This window comes from Telmatherina bonti (genome assembly GCF_933228915.1).
Source record: "Telmatherina bonti genome assembly, chromosome: 23".
In the NCBI taxonomy this organism is placed as follows: Eukaryota; Metazoa; Chordata; class Actinopteri; order Atheriniformes; family Telmatherinidae; genus Telmatherina; species Telmatherina bonti.
Genome location: NC_136632.1, coordinates 28501365 through 28522656, shown reverse-complemented (window position 1 = coordinate 28522656; position 21292 = coordinate 28501365). Strand labels below are relative to the sequence as shown.

The following is a 21292-nucleotide window of genomic DNA, read 5'->3' as shown; positions in this document are numbered from 1 at the left end:
AGTAACGCAGGAAACCACTGCAGAGGACCCGACCCGCACCTGGTCCTGGTTCTGGACGTGTCACCGTCTCACTGACGCTCCAACGTCTCGCTGACGGCTCCAACGTCCGGCGGCGGCTCTGGAGACGGACGTCTGGATGTCAACGCTTTGCCGCTATTGGTCGGAGAACGTGGCATGGACGGCGTGGAAAAGATGCTTCAGGAGAAAATACGTCTGAAAGTATATTTATTACATTTTGTAGCTTTGAGGGATCCAGACGGAGAACCTTCCGACCGGATCCTGGAGAATTCTGTCCCGCCGTGGACATCTGATCCCAGTTCAGCCAGTTATCGACCACAGGAAGTGATGAAACGCCATGTTTTATTCAATCACGATGACATCACTCACGCCTTTATTTTCACCTTTTCAATGAAATTATCCAACATAGTGCAAGTTACCTGGAAGCACCGGTCACATGACCAGCCGACAGCAGTCACATGACCTACGGCCGACACCGGTCACATGACCAGTCAACAGCAGTCACATGACCTATGGCCGACACCGGTCACATGACCAACTGACAGCGCTCACATGACTGACCGGCCGGTCAGTCATCGGTATTTGGCCGATTGGCGATCAGCTGTTCCGGTCCTCCCGCCTCCATTTCAGACCACCAATCAATCGACCGGTTTATTTTGGAAATGGGTTCAGGATCTGTGGGAAAACCCGGAAAGCCGTTTCCAGACGCCAGAGCGTTTCCTGGTGCTGGTGGCGCCAGTCAGCCTGCGGTGCCTGGATCCATCAGCCTGACTGGTTCTGTAAACGATGCAGCCCGTCTCTGATTGGTTGGTCCGATCCAGAACCAATCTGATCATTTTTGATTATTGATTTGATTTAAAGTCACAGTTTAAAAGTCGGACCGGAACACAATGTCCTCCTGGAACCAGGTACTCCTGCGGACCGGTCCTGGTCTCTGCTGGCACGGCTCAGGCAGCCAGAACCGACAGGTTCTGTACTGGTGGCGGCGGAGCCTCGGTGGCCGACTCGTCCCGGTAGCGCTGTGGGGTCGTGGCGGTTCGTCAGGACACCTGGATGACCTCCATGCTGCCGGAGAAGCTGGACTGGCTCCCGACCTTCACCATGTCCTCCCGGGACCGGCTGGCTGTCACGCCGTCTCCGAACTCCATCTGACAGCTGCGGCGCTTCAGCTGCTTCTCGAAGCTGCTCTCTTCGTGCCAGCTTCGCCTCGAGTCGCCGCGGTCGCTGGCTCGCTGCCGGCTGCGCCGCCGCACCGCCTCCAGGCCGTAGCCATACGCCGCGAAGCCGCCGCTCAGGATGGCCGACGTGGAGTAGAAGCGCGCGGAGTCTGAGGACAGGTACCAGCCGGTCGTCAGGGAGGACGTGGACATGGCGACGGGCCCCAGCAGGATGTCCGAGTGCCAGCCCTTAAGGGCGCCGGCAGGGCGCGGCCTGGCCCGGTGCTGCTGGCCAAACAGGAAGCTGGCGCTAGTCTCCTCCATGCTGCCGCTGCGCGACAGCTGGTGCAGGCAGTTTTGAGCAGGCGGGGGAGGTTTGGAAACGCCACGGGCACCCGCCGATGGGGGCTCCGGTTCACCCGCCGTCGGCGGCTTCGGTTCACCCGCTGACCGTGGCTCTGGTCCACCCGCCGACGGCGGCTCCGGTCCACCCGCCGACGGCGGCTCCGGTCCACCCCCTTCCTCCCTGTCGGGACTCTGCTCGGGCGTGGACTGCTCAGACACCTCCTCCACCGGAGAGAAAGGACACGGTTTGCTGCTCGTCTCTTTGAAGGATGACGGTTTGTAGAAGTCGTCTCCTACAACGCAGTGGGTGGTGCCGCCACCTGACTCGCCGTACGACTTGATGTCCAGAGAGAAGGAGCGCCTGAGACGGACGTTGTCCTCGGCCCCGTTGGCGAGCTGCAGGTCGCTCAGGGCCTTCGCCAGCTCCTCGGGGCCGTCGTTCAGGATGCACGGCAGGGTAAGGGGCTCCAGCAGAGTCCGGCCTGGACCCACAGCAGCGTCCGGATGGGCTCCAGGTGTTTCCAGGTGGACAAGAGACTCAGAGACGGGAGACTTCAGCCGCTCGTCAGCTCCTTCGGGACTTTTTATCTTCTTCTCAAAGTCCAGCAGCTGACCGAGGAAGTTGAAGTTCGGGGAGATGGTAGGCCTCTTCTCCTTCACAAACCTGAGGAACACACCAAACCGGATCAGTCAGGTCTCAGAGGACCGGTTCTGGAGTCCTCAGCTCGCCATCTCACCTGTATGCCTCGTCCAGCGACATGTCCATCCGCTTCATGATGTACGCGATGGCGATGGTGGCCGAGCGGGAGATCCCTGCCAGACAGTGGACCAGGACTCTGGCGTTGGATGCTTTGGCCTTCTCTGAAACACAGCAGAGTTCTGGCTGAGCGGCGGCCGTTACCTAGCAACCAGGCGTAGTAGGACACCCACCTATGAAGTCCACAGAGCGGTCCAGCCACGGCAGGATCTTCTCACAGAACGAGTCGTTGACGGGAACCCGGAGAAAGTGCGACTCGGGGATGAAGTCGGGTTTGGGGCAGGTGTTGGAGGCGTTCAGGACGTAGCTGATGTCGTTCTGCTGCATCAGGTCCTGCAGGACCAAAAGGAACTGGATCAGAACCAGAATCTAAGCATTTCCTTCTGGATTACACTCTGGGACCGATGCCACTAAATGACGGGAAACCGCGGGTATTATGAAGCTGTATAATATTTATGTTTCCGTTTCCTCCACGTTGATTTAGCCGTGGCGGCTACGTCATTAGCATCGCGCCTTCTAAATGCCCAGAATTTAATGGTTTTACATAAATTCAGGATTTCTTAACCGATCCTGCAACGACGCCTTGAAGCGCAGCAGCCGTAGGATACTCTGCTGTCTAACATCTGCTCAGCAGGGGAATGCGGCATGGTTAGAGGGGTGGGGCCTAATTAACCTTCATTAGTTGAACAGGAAGCTCGATGCTAGCATTAACTGACGCTAACGCTGCTTTGGGATCATGACGTTGATTCTGGTTAGCTAAAATCATCAGTTCCAGTGATGTCATCAAAATGTGACGAGATCACCCGCCTCCGCCAGAATTAAAGCTGAATTAAAAGCAGAATAAAAGCAGAATTTAAGATGAATTAAAAGCAGAATAAAAACTGAATTAAAAGCTAAATAAAAACTGGATTAAAAGATTAATTAAAAGCAGAATAAAATCTGAATTAAAAGGGGAACAAAAGCAGATTTAAAGATGTATTAAAGAAGAATAAAGGCTGAATTAAAAGCAGAATTAAAATAAAAGTGGAATAAAAACTGAATTGAAGCTGAATTAAAAGTGGAATAAAGGCTGAATAAAAAGATTAATTAAAAACAGAATAAAAACAGAATTAAAAGTTGAATTAAAGCAGAATTAAAACTTAATTAAAAGCGGAATAAAAGCAGAATTAAAAGCGGAATAAAGGCTGAATTCAAATAAAAGTGGAATAAAAGCTGAATTAAAAGCAAAACTAAAGCTGGATTAAAAGATGAATTAAAAGCGGAATAAAATCTGAATTAAAAGGGGAACAAAGGCAGAACTAAAGATGTATTAAAAGAAGAATAAAGGCCGAATTAAAAGCTAAATAAAAGCTGAATTAAAATAAAAGTGGAATAAAAGCTGAATTAAAGCCGAATTAAAAGTGGAATAAAAGCTTAATTAAAAGACGAATTAAAAACAGAATAAAAGCAGAATTCAAAGCAGAATGAAAGTAGAATTAAAAGTTGAATTAATGCAGAATAAAATCTGAATTAAAAGCAGAATAAAAGCAGAATAAAGGCTGAATTAAAATAAAAGTGGAATAAAAGCTAAATACAAGATTAATTAAAAGCAGAATAAAAGTGGAATAAAATCTGAATTAAAAGCAAAATTAAAGATGGATTAAAAGCTGAATTAAAAAGGGAACAAATGCAGAATTAAAGATGTATTAAAAGAAGAATAAAGGCTGAATTAAAAGCAGAATTAAAAGCAGAATAAAAGCTGAATTAAAATAAAAGTGGAATAAAAGATGATTTAAAGCCAAATTAAAAGTGGAATAAAGGCTGAATAAAAGATTAATTAAAAACAGAATAAAAGCAAAATTAAAAGCTCAATTAAAAGCGGAATGAAAGCGGAATAAGAGCAGAACAACAGCTAAATTCAAAGCTGAATTAGAAGCAGAATAAAAGCTGAATTAAAGCAGAATAAAAGATGAATTAAAAGCGGAATAAAAACTGACTAAAAGTGGAATAAAAGCAAAATAAAAGCAGAATTAAAGCTGAATTAAAAGTGGAATAAAATCAAAATAAAACTGAATAAAAGCGGAATAAAAGCTGTATTAAAATAAAAGTGGAATAAAAACTGAATTAAAAGCTAAATAAAAGCTGGATTAAAAGCGGAATAAAATCTGAATTAAAAGGGGAACAAAAGCAGAATTAAAGATGTATTAAAAGAAGAATAAAGGCTGAATTAAAAGTAGAATTAAAAGCAGAATTAAAATAAAAGTGGAATAAAAACTGAATTAAAAGCTAAATAAAAGCTGGATTAAAAGCAGAATAAAATCTGAATTAAAAGGGGAACAAAGGCAGAATTAAAGATGTATTAAAAGAAGAATAAAGGCTGAATTAAAAGTAGAATTAAAAGCAGAATTAAAATCAAAGTGGAATAAAAACTGAATTGAAGCTGAATTAAAAGTGGAATAAAAGCTGAATAAAAAGATTAATTAAAAACAGAAAAGCAGAATTAAAGGTTGAATTAAAGCAGAATTAAAGCTTAATTAAAAGCGGAATAAAAGCAGAATTAAAAGCGGAATAAAGGCTGAATTCAAATAAAAGTGGAATAAAAGCTGAATACAAGATTAATTAAAAGCAGAATAAAAGCTGAATTAAAAGCACAATTAAAGCTGGATTAAAAGATGAATTAAAAGCGGAATAAAATCTGAATTAAAAGGGGAACAAAAGCAGAATTAAAGAGGAATTAAAAGCGGAATAAAAGCAGAGCCTTTCAGAGTCGGTTGGTCACCTTGTTCAAGACGTCCCTCTGGCAGCCCAGGTACAGGTGAGGCAGGATCCGGGTGGGTCCCACGGTGGCGGGGAGGCAGGGCTGGGACATGCAGGCGGGAACCAGGCTGGATTTTCCTTCACACAGACCAGGAAACAGGCGGGAAAACTCGGAGAAACCGCCTTGCAGAATGTGAACGGACGTTCAGGTTAAACTCTGGGTTCCATTTTAAGTCAGGCTATAATCAGGTTTGATTTGGTTTTAATAAGGTAAAAAGGTTGTAGTCGAGTTTTATCCAACAGTAAGGAGGAAAATGTCCTTATTGATCAGTTCTCAGGTTGTTTTCCATCAGCTGTTGCTAGGCAACAGAATTCATCACCATGACAACCTGCGGTCCATCTACAGACTGAACCAAACTGGCCCCGCCTCCTTCAGCTACTGAAGTTACTAAAACCCGGTTTTACTTTTGGTTTAAACAAACACACAGATTATTGATCTGGATTCTGACACACGGATGTTTTTTCTTTCTTCTTCCCATTACACTCCTTCTCTCGGTGAAGGCGGACACTTTTTCTCTGTGCTTCTGTTTCCTCCCTCTCCTCCCACTCTGGCCTGCTACTTTGTCCTGTCTGACTCTGAGCCTCTTTTTAAATCTCTTACTTCCTCTCAAACTACATCATGGATTTGATCGGCTGGTTTATCAACACAATTGATCAAATTTTCTCAACCCGAAGATCGGGCAGAGGGGAGCCCGCATGTCCTGAGGGGACACTTCCGGCTGGATACCTTCTGGACTCATGGGCCCGGTGGAGACCGATGTGTCTGGCAGTTTTGTCCTCTGAGGACGTGGAGGATGTTTACATCTTTGGATTATTGGTGATCGGGATTCTGCTTTTTGGCGCTGGTGGAGTCCTGATCTACCTGAAGACCCGTGAGATTATGGAAACTGGCAGGCTGCCTGTGTTCTGTAACGGTATGCGCCGAGCTAGCAGTGCACAGACTCTTGCGTTGACCGGACTCGACCGTAAGCAGGATGCCACTCTGGCCCACACTGGTCATTTGGCCGCGGTCCCAGAGCTGGTCCGCAAAATCGATAACAACATGGAGAAAATGTCTGCTAGAAACGGTGGAAATGGACCCCCCCATTCGGCTGTCTGGAGCATGCCTGTCTGAGATCAAGTATGGACCCCAAGGCCGTGGGCAAATTGTTTTCCTCACCTGGAACCCAAACAACAATCATATCTGGATTCGGCTTCCCAGTGGCCTTGGGCCGGCACAACCCACCCTGAGAACGGAAGAAGACATGTTCAGACGCTCTGTCCCCCTCCTCATCTACCCCCAGCCCCCTCCCTCATGACTCACCGCCTTCCTGGACTTTGTGTGTCTTGTTTTGTCTGTGCTTCAGTGTATGAGGTTTTTTTTTTTTCTCTGTATTTTCGGAACGCGTCTTCTTGGCGCGGCCTGGAGTTGCACGACCTTTTTTTTGCCTTCGACCCCCTATGATCCTATTGTATCTCTGTTCTTATCTATTGTAAGGCAGCGCTGGTATAATAGCTGCATGGCCTGAGCTTAGCTCGGTTCTGTTTTGCTCTTTTGTCATGAATGTTACATGTTTGTATGTCTGACCTTGGACGAGCTGGCTTGAACTCTGAATTTCCCCTCGGGGATGAATAAAGAATCTCTGATTTGATTGATCGATTGATTGATTGATACATTTACAAACAAAAACTAAACTTTAACCAACGATGAGACGCGTCGCAGACCGGCTGCAGACAGACCGAGTCTCAGTCCAACCCAGCAGCTGGAACGTCTCAGCGTCCAATCAGGAAGCCTGGAATGTGGGGGCGGAGTCAGCATGACATGTTGACATGACGTGGTTCAGCCAAGATACTTGGAAGACCAGGATGGTGAGCTTTATGGACGTATTATTCCGTTGATTTGGTTTGGGGGTTACGGAGAACCAGTTCCTCAGGCATTCTCGTGTGAATGTGTTAGGGTTTGTTTGTTTGTTGTTTTTTTTTCTAATTTTGTTCTCTGTGTTCTTATTCTTTTATCTTTCTCCCCACACAGAGCAGCGTCATATTTGGGGACATCCATTCAAAGCACCATTACTCACAGGCACATGTTCTATGTTTCAGATGGATGGGAGTAGAATAGAAACTATTCATGCTTATGGCGGACACTCTTAGGATCTTAACCTGGAACATTAAGAGGGCTAACCTTGCTACAAAGAGAAAGAAACTCTTTATATACTTGAAAAATAAAAAAGTAGATCTTTGCTTTTTGCAGGAGACACACTTGGATAATGAGGGGTCATCTAAATTACAAAGAAACTGGGTGGGTAAAATCTTCTACAGTGCTTACTCATCAAACCAGAGGGATGTCTGTGTGTTAATTAGTAAGAACCTGAACATAACTATCCAGAAACAAATATCAGACAAAGAAGGCAGATGGGTAGCTATAAGTGCAGACATAGCTGGCAGCCAATTTTCTCTCGTTAATATATATGCACCAAACGTGGACTCTCCAGATTTTTTTGCTGATGTGTGTAATGTTACCAAACAAATGGGGAACACATGTAATTATTGGGGGAGATTTTAACCAGGTATAAAACCCAAGTTTAGATAAATCAAAAGTTACAAAGCCGAAATTATCTCCCAAATCCCATGCAGCCGTTGATGTCCTGGACAAGGAGTTGGGGCTGGTTGACATTTGGAGGACTTCCACATCCACAGGATAGGAAGTACACCTTTTATTCAAACCCACACTCCTCTTATTCACGGATAGATTCTTTTCTGATATCCAAACAATTAGTTGGCATAACTTCTTCTGCTTCATTGGGTAATATTGTCAGACCATGCACCAGTTGAAATAGTATTAACATTAACTTCTGGCTCTCTATCTGAAACCCCTAGAAGCCGCTGGAGATTCAATACTTCTCTATTACAACATGAAAGGTCACATGGTTTTATTAGAAAAGGAAATTATTAAGTATTGGGAACTTAATGAAGGATCGAGCTCTAACCCAGGAATTGAATGGGATGCATTTAAGGATTGTCTGAGGGGTCGTATAATACAACATAGCTCTTATTTGAAAAAGCAAGCAACTGCTCGGATAACAGACTTGGAAAAAGAAATGAAGGATCTTGAAAAAGTACACGCATCCCAATCAGATCCAGCTGTGTTCACACGACTAAGCAAACTGAAATGGGAATTAAATGGGAATTATTCTACAGAAAAAGGCAGAATCTGCATTATTCCAGTGCAGACAAAAATACTATGAAGAGGGAGACGCGGCAGGGAAGTTCTTGGCCCAGAGAGTGAAGCAACGGTTTAATCACTCGTTGATAAGCTCCGTGGAAAATGAAAAAGGGTTACTGGTGACAAATCAGGAAGAGATAAATGAAACATTCGTGAGGTTTTACCAAAAACTGTACACTACTCAGGGTATCCCTGTCCAGGAGGACCCAGGTAGACCTACCTATCTTGTCTGTGGAAAAACAAAGGGAAATTGGGGTAAATATTATATTGTATGAAATTAAACAAGCTATAAAAATAATGAGTCCTGGGATGTCCCTGGGGGAGGATGGAATTCGGACGGACTTCTACAAGGAACATGCTGACCTTTTAGCACCAAGATTGGTGTTAGTTTTCCAGGATGCGATCAAAAGGGGTAGTATGCCAGAGAGTATGCGCTCTTCTATGATTACTCTCATATATGAAAAAGGCAAGGATGTGCAGCAATGTGGAAGTTATCTCCCTGTGTCTCTGATAAACGTTGATGATAAAATATTGGCTAAGATCTTAGCCATAAGGCTAGAAGTGCACAGTCTTATTCACCCAGATCAAGTTGGGTTCATTCGAAGAAGGTCTTCTGCAGATAATGTACGGAGATTATTACATATAATATGTGAGACATAACACTGATCCGGTAGTGGCTTTCTCACTTGATGCTGAGAAAGCATACGACGGGGTGGAATGGACGTAAATGTTTAAAACCCTTCACAGATTCGGATTAGGCCCCTCCTTTATAAAATGGATCAAACTTCTGTATGGCAACCTCAAAGCGTCGGTGACAACAAACGGGTGTAGGTCCACATCTTTCCCCTTCAGCGGGGGTCAAGACAGGGTCGTCCCCTCAGCCCTCTCATTTATGCACGACTCTTAGTCTTAGAGGGGGGGGGGGGGGGGGGGGGGGGGGGGGGGGGGTGTCCCACACAAGAACCCAGTTTTAATGTTTGCAAGAGAGACCTGGCAGGCATCACGTCGCTTTCTTGACCTTGACCCTTTCTTCACTAAAAAGTCAGCTCTCTGGCACAACAAACTGTTGAAGGTGGAGAAAAAAACCTCTTTAGTGGGTTGAAGCAGGGATTATCTTCATTGGGGAGGTGTTTGAAGGTGACAACCTGATATCCTTGGACCAACTGGCAGCCAGATACAAAATTCCCAAACATGACTTCGGGAAATACTTGCAGCTAAGAAGCTGTATACTACATGCACGTAAACATTCTCCCATATAACCCCAACAGATATACAAAACCTACTGCCGAGTGCGCAGGGGGCTACGATCAGGGCATCGAGGTACTATCATTTAATGAGACGGGCCCGCCCCCCGAAACTGGACGGTCTTCAGAGAGCTTGGGAAGAGGATCTACAGGGGAGATAGCAACAGAGAGCTGGAAGGAAATGACCGGATCCTGGAGAGGACTAACTCTGGGTAAAATGACTTAATGTGAGTCTGACCTGAGCTGGAGATGTGGGAGGAGACCAACACTGTCGTATGAAAGTGTAATGAAGTTACGGGAAAATATCATTTTATTTATTAATAGATTAAAGTCAGAAAACTATTCGGACCGCTGAACGGTTCCGATGCAAACAGGAAGCGTTACCGTGACGACGGGACTCACCTGACAGCAGGTGCACAGAGGGGAAGCTCCTCTCCAGCTTCACCAGCAGGACGGCGAGGAACGAGTCAGAACCGAGCGCGGCCAGGTCCGAAGAGTTCTGGTCGTAGACGACGACTTCCTGACCCGCCTGCAGCTCCAGCTGCAACACAAACGGACCAATCACAGCCGAGCAGTGCCGGGTCACTTCCTGTCTGCAGAAACCAGAACCGCCTGGCAAAATTCATCTGGACCAGGACCGGGACCAGGACCAAGACCTGGACCATGACAGGGACCAAGACCTGGACCAGGACAGGGACCGGGACCAGGACCAAGACCTGGACCGGAACAGGGACCAAGACCTGGACCAGGACAGGGACCGAAACCTGGACCGGGACTGAAACCTGGACCAGGACAGAGACCAGGACCGGGACAGGAACAGGGACCAAGACCTGGACAGGGATCAGGACCGAAACCTGGACCGGGACCAAGACCAGGACCAGGACTGAGACCAGGACCAGGACAGAGACCAGGACCGGGACAGAGACCAGGACCGGGACCAAGACCAGGACTAGGACACGGACTAGGACAGAAAACTCATCTGGACCGGGACAGAGACCAGGACCGGGACCAGGACCGGGACCAGGACCGAGACCAGGATCGAGACCAGGACCGGGACCAGGATCTGGACCGGGTTTATCCAGGTCTTTGGGTCTGACAGTCAGACTTCAGGCTGCGACAAAACGTCCAAATGCGGATATTTTCTCGTCCCCCCCCCCCCCCCCCCCCCCACCTTGTTCTGGGCGGAGTGCTGCAGCAGCTCGGCGATCTGGACCTTGTCCTGCTGCAGCCTCCTCTTCATCAGCTTGGAGCAGTTGACGTTGACGGCCTCCAGGACGTGCGAGGCGTTGTAGTCCACGAAGGGACGGCTGTCGATGAGGACCACCCGGTCCAGCCCTCCCTCCAGCAGCGCCACCAGAGCCTCCGCCGTGATGGGTCGCACCGCGCCGGCCTGCAGCATCCCGGATCCAGTCCTCGATCCTAAAGGCTCCGACATGCAGGTCAGCCAGACCCCCCTCCCTCCTCCTCTTCGTCCCGGAGCAGTGAAGAAGCTCAGAGGATGAGGAGCTCCATGGCGTCAGTAGACGTTACCGGGGCGACGCTGTTGCAGTTGGTGTGGTCAGACCCCAGCAGGTGTGACCTCAGCGTTTCCCCTGATGATGTCACTCTGCAGCGTCATCCTCATCCTCACGATGAAGGTGTGAAGCCCTGGGAAACAGGAAGAAGATCGTTGCAGACACAGACAGAAGAAATCTCTGTACGCTGGGGACATCTGTCATCACATGACAGTTTCAGGACCTGGAAGGTTGTTTATCCTCTCCTGGGAATAAAATCAGACCTCATTCTGGTTTTATTTACATTATACACACAAACGTTTCATTTTATTTCCTCACATTTTACGACATTTTATCTTTTTTTAATTCCCTCTGATCCATCCTAACGACGTTCCGGCTGTTCCCCCTGACGACGCTCCGGCTGTTCCCCCCGACGACGCTCCGGCTGTTCCCCCCGACGACGCTCCGGCTGTTCCCCCCGACGACGCTCCGGCTGTTCCCCCCGACGACGCTCCGGCTGTTCCCCCCGACGACGTTCCGGCTGTTCCCCCCGACGACGCTCCGGCTGTTCCCCCTGACGACGCTCCAGGGAACCAAGACCAGACCGGGAACCAGGACCCAGACCGGGAACCAGGACCCAGACCAGGAACCAAGACCCAGACCGGGAACCAGGACCCAGACCAGGAACCAAGACCCAGACTGGGAACCAGGACCCAGACCAGGAACCAAGACCCAGACCGGGAACCAGGACCCAGACCAGGAACCAAGACCCAGACCGGGAACCAGGACCCAGACCAGGAACCAAGACCCAGACCGGGAACCAGGACCCAGACCAGGAACCAAGACCCAGACCGGGAACCAAGACCCAGACCGGGAACCAAGACCCAGACTGGGAACCAAGACCCAGACCGGGAACCAAGACCCAGACCGGGAACCAAGACCCAGACCGGGCCCACATAACAAACCCCTGGACCGGGTCTGGGTCTGACACTCGGAACAGAATCACAAGCAGCAGAAAGACTCTGATCATCTGACCGTCTTCATCTTTTCAACACCTGTCTACACGGTCCGGTTTGGCCCCGCCCCCAGGCCACTTTCACTTCCTGTCAGGTGTTCAGTCCAAGGAGGAAGTAACCGAAGCGACACCTGTTGAGTTGCTTTAAAGAGGGCCTGAAGAACACGCTGCATTCAGGGTTCATAAAAATCAATCTGATCATTAGACGCGGATGTGAATTTTCTGTTTGTCAGTCCGGTTTTATGAACGTCAGGTCCGAACTTGCACAAAGCGAAAAAACAACACCAGACGCATTTATCAGAAGTCCCTTCCTGTCAAACCACCAATCAGAGAGCTGTAATTGACAGTAATGTCCAATCAGGATAGATTTTATTGGTTCTGGTTGGCTTCTCTGCTGCTAACCATTTCCCACCGTCTGAGCCTGATGAGGCCAGACGCCGCCTGAAACACGTCACGTCTACATGCCGATCGGATCAAATGTGTGGTTTTAAACATTTCATTGTGGACAAGACTTGGCATTTTAGAGCTCTAGAAACTCTATTTTAATTTTTCCCTACGTTTCTCTGCTGATAACCTTCATATTAGTTTATTAATAAATCATTAAATATCTGGATGGACAATGACGTCACGTGAAGTGGATGAAAGGTGTGACGTGTAAATACGGTGAACTTTGACAACTTTTAAGGTTTATTTTCTGTTAAAACAAAGATCTAGTTTATCTGTGACCTCATCAAGGCGGGAATTAAAGTGATGTCACATGAAGGCGGTGTGACGTCACTCCAGAGGAATCTCAGCTGAAAGTTGAAGGTTTTCCGGTAAAAACGGTGTCGGGATGTTGGCAGAGCTGCTCTCTGACCTTTTCCCATGAAACGGACAGGAATCCCGCACAGACGGCCTGTTCCCGCATCTCACGCACCGCGGACGGACTCGGGATGAAAGTTGAACTTTAGGCCCCGGTAACGGAACTTTATCTTTAACTCACCGTCTGAAAACCTCCGTCAGAATCCGGCCAGCAGCGCCGCGGCCCCGGCGGCTTCTCCGCTGGACTCCGCCGGGTGGTTCCGGAGGAGAAACACCGAGAAAAGAGGCGGCAGAAGCGGGGAGGACGGAGCAGAAAGCAGCGGAGGAAACCGAAGTCCTGCCGCTGCCATGGGAGGTGACGTCACTGCGATAAAAATAAAGCATGTCGTCATCGCAGCGCGAGTCAGATGACCTCAGTGGGCTCTTAAAGGCGCAGGCGCCGCGGTGAGCCGACAGAAAACATCGCTTAAAGGCGCAGGCGCCGCGGTGAGCTGACCAGTCTTGCCAGATGAGATTGACAGTTTCAAGCCCAATCATAACTTAAAACCCGCCCAATCCAATAAAAACCAGTCCAAACCGTGAAGTTGCCAGACACCTCTGTAAAACCGTAAAAATTTTTTACACAGACAATAGATAACACTCTTAAGTAGCCAGAGCTTCGTATCTGCATCAAATGGCTACAGATAAATGGTTGACAAATATTTTATCGCAAATTGCAACCAACAAAGAGCACAGTAAATCAACCAAATAGGCTACATACTGTATGTTCCAGAACACGCCATTGCTATGATTAATATGTCGCCATGGACGCTAGCAGCTCTTTCAAAATCAAATCAAATCAGAGATACTTTATTCATCTCCGAGGGGAAATTTGGAGTTGAAGCCAGCTCGTCCAAGGTCAGACATACAGACATGTAACAACAATGACAAAGGAGTAATACAGAACCAAGCTTAAGCTCAGGCCATGCAGCCAGTTTACCGGCGCTGCCTTACAAGATAAGAAAAGAGATACATTGTGATGATATGGGGGGGGGGGGGGGTTTGAGGGCGAAAGAGGTCATGTAACTCCGGGCCGCACCAGAATGGAGCGGTCCGAAGATACAGTGCAAAAAACCTCATACACTGAAGCACAAACCAAAACAAGACACACAAAGTCCAGGGAGGCAGTCAGTCATGTGGGAGGGGACTGGGGGCAGTTGAGGAGGGGGACAGAACGTCTATAAACATGTCTTCTTCCGTTCTCAGGGGGGGTTGCTCCGGCCCAAGGCCGCTGGGAAGCCAAATCCAGATATGATTGTTATTTGGGTTCCAGGCAAGGAAAACAATTTGCCCTTGGCCTTGAGTCCATAGCATGTTGTTGTCGATTCTCCATGTTGTTGTCGATTCTGCGGACCACTAAGGGCAAAGACCTGCGAGTCTACCTGAGCGAGTCCACTAAGGGTAAAGACCTGCGAGTCTACATGTTCAAGTCCACTAAGGGTAAAAACCTGCAGGTCTACCTGTGCGAGTCCACTAAGGGTAAAGACCTGCAAGTCTACCTGCACGATTCAATTAAGAGTAAAGAGCAGAACCTGTCAGTCTTTGCATCCAGCCTGCCAACATAGACTTTTATCAGAACCATATCCACAATGCTCCCAACACACGGCAGCTGTTCATGGCCTTTAACTGTCTTCTTTCTCCAGCAGCTGCTCAGCCTCCCGCCACGTTGACTGCAGACATGTTGGCTTCCTGTTTTACTGAAAGGTTGCTACCATCAGTAATCAGTTCTCTGAGCCTGACCAGCTCAGTCCACCACATCCAGCTAGTGGTGCCTCACTTTGCTCTTTCTGCCCTCTGAATGAGGACCAAGTCTCTAAACTTCTAGTCAACTCTAAAGCCACTAGCTGTCCTCTGGATCCGGTCCCTACCGACATCCTGCAGAGCATTTTACCTCCAATCAATCTGCAGTGACCCATATTATCATCTCCTCTCTGGAATCCGCTGTCTTTCCCTCTGTCTTCCAGCAAGCTCGGGTCACCCCGCTGCTGAAGAAACCCACACTCAACCCAGTCCAGGTTGGAAACTACCGGCTGGTCCCACTGGTGCCGTTCATGTCCACACTACTGGAGCGGGTCGTCTTCAGTCTCCCAGTTCCTCCATGATAGAAACGAGTTAGATCCACATCAGTCTGGCTTCAGGACCGCTCCACTGGAACTGGTTACTCGTTTTGTACCAATTCCCTCCTGCTTGCTAGACCCACCGGTCAGTCCTGATCCTGCTGGACCAGATCCACTGGTTAGTCCTCAGACCTGATCCTGCTGGACCAGAGCCACCGGTCAGTCCTCAGTCCTGATCCTGCTGGACCAGATCCACCGGCCAGTCCTCAGTCCTGATTCTGCTGGACCAGAGCCACCGGTCAGTCCTGGTCCTTCTAGACCTGTCTGCTGGTTCTGACCCAGCCAACTATCAGATTCTCCTCTCCACTCTCTGAGCTCGGCATCTCTGGATCTGTCCCTCTCGTGGTCCACGTCCTACCTCTCAGGAAGATCCTTCAGAGTATCCTGGTGAGGAGAAGTGTCCACATCACATGAAAACAGGGGAGCCTCGGCCCTCTTCTCTTTCCACCATACACCTCCTCACTCGGTGCAGTTAGAAGCTCTCATGGCTTCTCCTACCACTGCTATGCAGATGACACTCAGCTTTTCCTTTCCTTCCCACCAGACGACACAACGTTTCACTGAGAATATCAGCTTGCCTTGCTGATACCTCTGCATGGATGAAGGATCGCCACCTTCAGCTCAATCTGTCCAAGACAGAGCTCATTGTCTGTCCAGCCGACCCTTCCTTACCTCCGCAGATACGTGTGAAGCTCCACTCTGTCACTCTTGTTCCTACGTCTGCTGCCTGGAATCTGGGTGTCATGGTGGATGACCAGCTGACCTTTAAGGTCCATGTTGCCTTGGTTGCCCGTACCTGCCGATATGCTCTCTACAACATCAAGAGAATCAGACGTACCTGACAGAACACAGGACTCAGCTTCTGGTTCAGTTTCTGGTCATCTCACGCATCGATTACTGCAGTTCCCTACTGGCAGGTCTGCCTGCATGCTGGTTAAACCTCTGCAGATGATCCAGAACCAGCAGCACGTTTGGTTTTCAACCAGTCCAAACGAGCTCATGTCACTCCGCTGCTAATCGCTCTTCACTGGCTTCCGGTCGCAGCACACATCAAATTCAAAGCTCTGCTTCTGGTTTACAAAACAATAACTCAAACGGCTCACATCTACCTTCACTCCCTAATCCAGACCTACACTCCCTCTCCACAGCTACGTTCCACCAGTGAAAGACTCCTCGTGTTACCACCACAACGTGGGACTAAATCACCAGCCAGACTCTTTTCCTCTGTTGTTCCACGATGGTGGAATGATCTCCCAAATCTGTCCGCTCTGCAGAGTCCCTGTCTACTTTTAAGACCCAGCTGAAGACTCAGCTCTTCAAGGAGAACTTCAACACTTAGTTTAGATGTATTTGTTGGAAAGTTGGAGAACTTAGCCCAGTTCTTTGCAACAAACTTTATGGTATTAATTATTTTTATTTTAACATAGGTGATATTATGGGGTGGGGTGGGGTGAAGAGGCGAGTTCACTCTTACTCTTTTATAAAGTAAAACCTGTTTCAGAAAATCAGGAAGAAGTTTTATTTTAAATTGTCTTGACAATAAAACATGAAGCACTGAATGCAAACGATGGAAAAACTGTCCCCAGCACGATGAGTTTCATGATGACGTAAGACTTTATTTGTTGTCCTGTTTGTTTTTAATGTCTGCTTTCTAGTTGCGTAACATTGCTGCATCAGCTGACCCTATGCTGGCCTGGATGTGGAGATGGGGGTTCAGACTGGGAATAATGGGAGGGTTGGAGGCCGAAGAACACTGAGAGGTGCCCTCATACTGGAGCGATTAGCACGCCTGGCTAACTCAGACTGATGAATGTGGTCAAAGCTGCAGGACAGCAACATCCTCAAAAACACACTTCCTAGCACCAGAATACGCGTCCTAAGCAACAGAACACGCTTCTTACCAACAGAACACGCTTCTTACCGACAGAACACACTTCTTACCAACAGAACACGCTTCTTACCAACAGAATACGCTTCTTATCAACAGAACACGCTTCTTACCAACAGAACACGCTTCTTACCAACAGAACACGCTTCTTATCAACAGAATACGCTTCTTTTCAACAGAACACGCTTCTTACCAACAGAACACGCTTCTTACCAACAGAAAACGCTTCTTACCAACAGAACACCCTTCTTACCAACAGAACACGCTTCTTATCAACAGAATACGCTTCTTATCAACAGAACACGCTTCTTACCAACAGAATACGCTTCTTATCAACAGAATACGCTTCTTACCAACAGAACACGCTTCTTACCAACAGAACACGCTTCTTACCAACAGAACACGCTTCTTATCAACAGAACACGCTTCTTGCCAACAGAACACGCTTCTTACCAACAGAACACGCTTCCTAGCAACAGAACACGCTTCCTAGCAACACAACACGCTTCTTAGCAACAGAACACGCTTCTTACCAATAGAACATGCATCCTAGCAACAGAACATGCTTCTTACCAACAGAACACGCTTCTTAACAGAACACACTTCTTACCAACAGAACACGCTTCTTACCAACAGAACACGCTTCTTACCAACAGAACACACTTCTTATCAACAGAACACACTTATTACCAACAGAACATGCTTCCTAGCAACAGAACATGCTTCTTACCAACAGAACACGCTTCTTACCAACAGAACACGCTTCCTAGCAACAGCACATGCTTCTTACCAACAGAACACACTTCTTACCAACAGAACACGCTTCTTATCAACAGAACACGCTTCTTACCAACAGAACACACTTCTTACCAACATAACACGCTTCTTACCAACAAAACACGCTTCTTACCAACAGAACACGCTTCCTAGCAACAGAACACGCTTCTTACCAACAGAACACGCTTCCTAGCAACAGAACATTCTTCCTAGCAACAGAACATGCTTCTTACCAACAGAACACACTTCTTACCAACAGAACACGCTTCCTAGCAACAGAACATGCTTCCTAGCAACAGAACATGCTTCTTACCAACAGAACACACTTCTTACCAACAGAACACGCTTCTTACCAACAGAACACGCTTCTTACCAACAGAACACGCTTCTTACCAACATAACACGCTTCTTATCAACAGAACACGCTTCTTACCAACAAAACACGCTTCTTACCAACAGAACACGCTTCCTAGCAACAGAACATGCTTCTTACCAACAGAATACGCTTCTTATCAACAGAACACGCTTCTTACCAACATAACACGCTTCTTACCAACAGAACACGCTTCTTATCAACAGAATACGCTTCTTATCAACAGAACACGCTTCTTACCAACAGAACACGCTTCTTGCCAACAGAACACGCTTCTTACCAACAGAACACGCTTCCTAGCAACAGAACACGCTTCCTAGCAACAGAACACGCTTCCTAGCAACAGAACACGCTTCTTACCAACAGAACATGCTTCCTAGCAACAGAACATGCTTCTTACCAACAGAACATGCTTCTTACCAACAGAACACGCTTCTTAACAGAACACGCTTCTTACCAACAGAACACGCTTCTTACCAACAGAACACGCTTCTTACCAACAGAACACGCTTCCTAGCAACAGAACATGCTTCTTACCAACAGAACACACTTCTTACCAACAGAACACGCTTCTTATCAACAGAACACGCTTCTTACCAACAGAACATGCTTCTTACCAACAGAACACGCTTCTTACCAACAAAACACGCTTCTTACCAACAGAACACGCTTCCTAGCAACAGAACACGCTTCTTACCAACAAAACACGCTTCTTACCAACAGAACACGCTTCCTAGCAACAGAACACGCTTCTTACCAAATGAAACACTCTTCTTACCAACAGAACACGCTTCTTACCAACAGAACACGCTTCTTATCAACAGAATACGCTTCTTATCAACAGAACACGCTTCTTACCAACAGAACACGCTTCTTACCAACAGAACACGCTTCCTAGCAACAGAACACGCTTCTTACCAACAGAACACACTTCTTACCAACAGAACACGCTTCCTAGCAACAGAACATGCTTCCTAGCAACAGAACATGCTTCTTACCAACAGAACACACTTCTTACCAACAGAACACGCTTCTTACCAACAGAACACGCTTCCTAGCAACAGAACACGCTTCTTACCAACAGAACACGCTTCTTACCAACAGAACACGCTTCTTACCAACAGAACACGCTTCTGACCAACAGAACACGCTTCTTACCAACAGAACACACTTCTTATCAACAGAACACAGTTCTTACCAACAGAACACGCTTCCTAGCAACAGAACACGCTTCTTACCAACAGAACACGCTTCCTAGCAACAGAACATTCTTCCTAGCAACCGAACATGCTTCTTACCAACAGAACACACTTCCTACCAACAGAACACGCTTCCTAGCAACAGAACATGCTTCCTAGCAACAGAATATGCTTCTTACCAACAGAACACACTTCTTACCAACAGAACACGCTTCTTACCAACAGAACATGCTTCCTAGCAACAGAACACGCTTCTTACCAACAGAACACGCTTCTTACCAACAGAACACGCTTCTTATCAACAGAACACGCTTCCTACCAACAGAACACGCTTCTTACCAACAGAACACGCTTCTTACCAACAGAACACACTTCTTATCAACAGAACACAGTTCTTACCAACAGAACACGCTTCCTAGCAACAGAACATGCTTCTTACCAACAGAATACGCTTCTTATCAACAGAACACGCTTCTTACCAACAGAACACGCTTCCTACCAACAGAACACGCTTCTTACCAACAGAATACGCTTCTTATCAACAGAACACGCTTCTTACCAACAGAACACGCTTCTTACCAACAGAACACGCTTCTTATCAACAGAACACGCTTCTTATCAACAGAACACGCTTCTTGCCAACAGAACACGCTTCTTACCAACAGAACACGCTTCCTAGCAACAGAACACGCTTCCTAGCAACAGAACACGCTTCTTACCAACAGAACATGCTTCCTAGCAACAGAACATGCTTCTTACCAACAGAACACGCTTCTTAATAGAACACACTTCTTACCAACAGAACACGCTTCTTACCAACAGAACACGCTTCTTACCAACAGAACACACTTCTTATAAACAGAACACACTTATTACCAACAGAACATGCTTCCTAGCAACAGAACATGCTTCTTACCAACAGAACACGCTTCTTACCAACAGAACACGCTTCCTAGCAACAGAACATGCTTCTTACCAACAGAACACACTTCTTACCAACAGAACACGCTTCTTATCAACAGAACACGCTTCTTACCAACAGAACACACTTCTTACCAACATAACACGCTTCTTACCAACAAAGCACGCTTCTTACCAACAGAACACGCTTCCTAGCAACAGAACACGCTTCTTACCAACAGAACACGCTTCCTAGCAACAGAACATTCTTCCTAGCAACAGAACACGCTTCTTACCAACAGAACACGCTTCTTACCAACAGAACACGCTTCCTAGCAACAGAACACGCTTCCTAGCAACACAACACGCTTCCTAGCAACAGAACATGCTTCTTACCAACAGAACACACTTCTTATCAACAGAACACAGTTCTTACCAACAGAACACGCTTCCTAGCAACAGAACATGCTTCTTACCAACAGAATACGCTTCTTATCAACAGAACACGCTTCTTACCAACAGAACACGCTTCTTACCAACAGAACACGCTTCTTACCAACAGAACACGCTTCTTATCAACAGAACACGCTTCTTATCAACAGAACACGCTTCTTGCCAACAGAACACGCTTCCTAGCAACAGAACACGCTTCCTAGCAACACAACACGCTTCCTAGCAAAAGAACACGCTTCTTACCAACAGAATACGCTTCTTATCAACAGAACACGCTTCTTACCAACAGAACACGCTTCTTACCAACAGAACACGCTTCTTACCAACAGAACACACTTCTTACCAACAGAACACGCTTCTTATCAACAGAATACGCTTCTTATCAACAGAACACGCTTCTTATCAACAGAACACGCTTCTTACCAACAGAACACGCTTCTTACCAACAGAACACGCTTCCTAGCAACAGAACACGCTTCCTACCAACACAACACGCTTCCTAGCAACAGAACACGCTTCTTACCAACAGAACACGCTTCTTACCAACAGAACACACTTCTTATCAACAGAACACACTTCTTACCAACAGAACACGCTTCCTAGCAACAGAACACGCTTCTTACCAACAGAACACGGTTCCTAGCAACAGAACATGCTTCCTAGCAACAGAACACGCTTCTTACCAACAGAACATGCTTCTTACCAACAGAATACACTT

The 21292-nt window shown here is 47.2% G+C and overlaps 1 protein-coding gene across 2 annotated transcripts; it reads right to left on the bottom strand.

Annotated features, from left to right (window-relative positions):
• Positions 1-40: 40 nt before the first annotated feature.
• dusp16 (dual specificity phosphatase 16) lies at positions 41-13178 on the bottom strand. Of its 2 annotated transcripts, none has more exons than XM_079262990.1 (7): positions 13010-13178; positions 10733-11166; positions 9922-10060; positions 5036-5196; positions 2451-2610; positions 2258-2381; positions 41-2184 (listed from the first exon to the last, which is right to left on the bottom strand). In XM_079262990.1, the coding sequence occupies exons 2-7, from the start codon at positions 10952-10954 to the stop codon at positions 1059-1061; spliced, it is 1932 nt and encodes a 643-aa protein (XP_079119116.1). In that variant the 5' UTR covers positions 10955-11166; positions 13010-13178; the 3' UTR covers positions 41-1058. The 2 variants fall into 2 exon arrangements, with proteins under 2 accessions (XP_079119116.1, XP_079119115.1); XM_079262989.1 differs by having other exon boundaries at positions 42-2184; positions 10691-11166.
• Between the last annotated feature and the right edge of the window lie 8114 nt (positions 13179-21292).

What these genes read in the sequence shown, in the direction of transcription:
- dusp16 (XM_079262989.1), bottom strand. Translation starts at nt 10,954, where the DNA reads ATGTCGGAGCCTTTAGGATCGAGGACTGGATCCGGGATGCTGCAGGCC. An exon ending in AGCACTCCGCCCAGAACAAG is followed by an intron (nt 10,061 to 10,690) that starts GTGGGGGGGGGG and finishes TTTGTGTTGCAG; the next exon opens with CTGGAGCTGCAGGCGGGTCA. An exon ending in TCGCTGGACGAGGCATACAG is followed by an intron (nt 2,185 to 2,257) that starts GTGAGATGGCGA and finishes TGTGTTCCTCAG; the next exon opens with GTTTGTGAAGGAGAAGAGGC.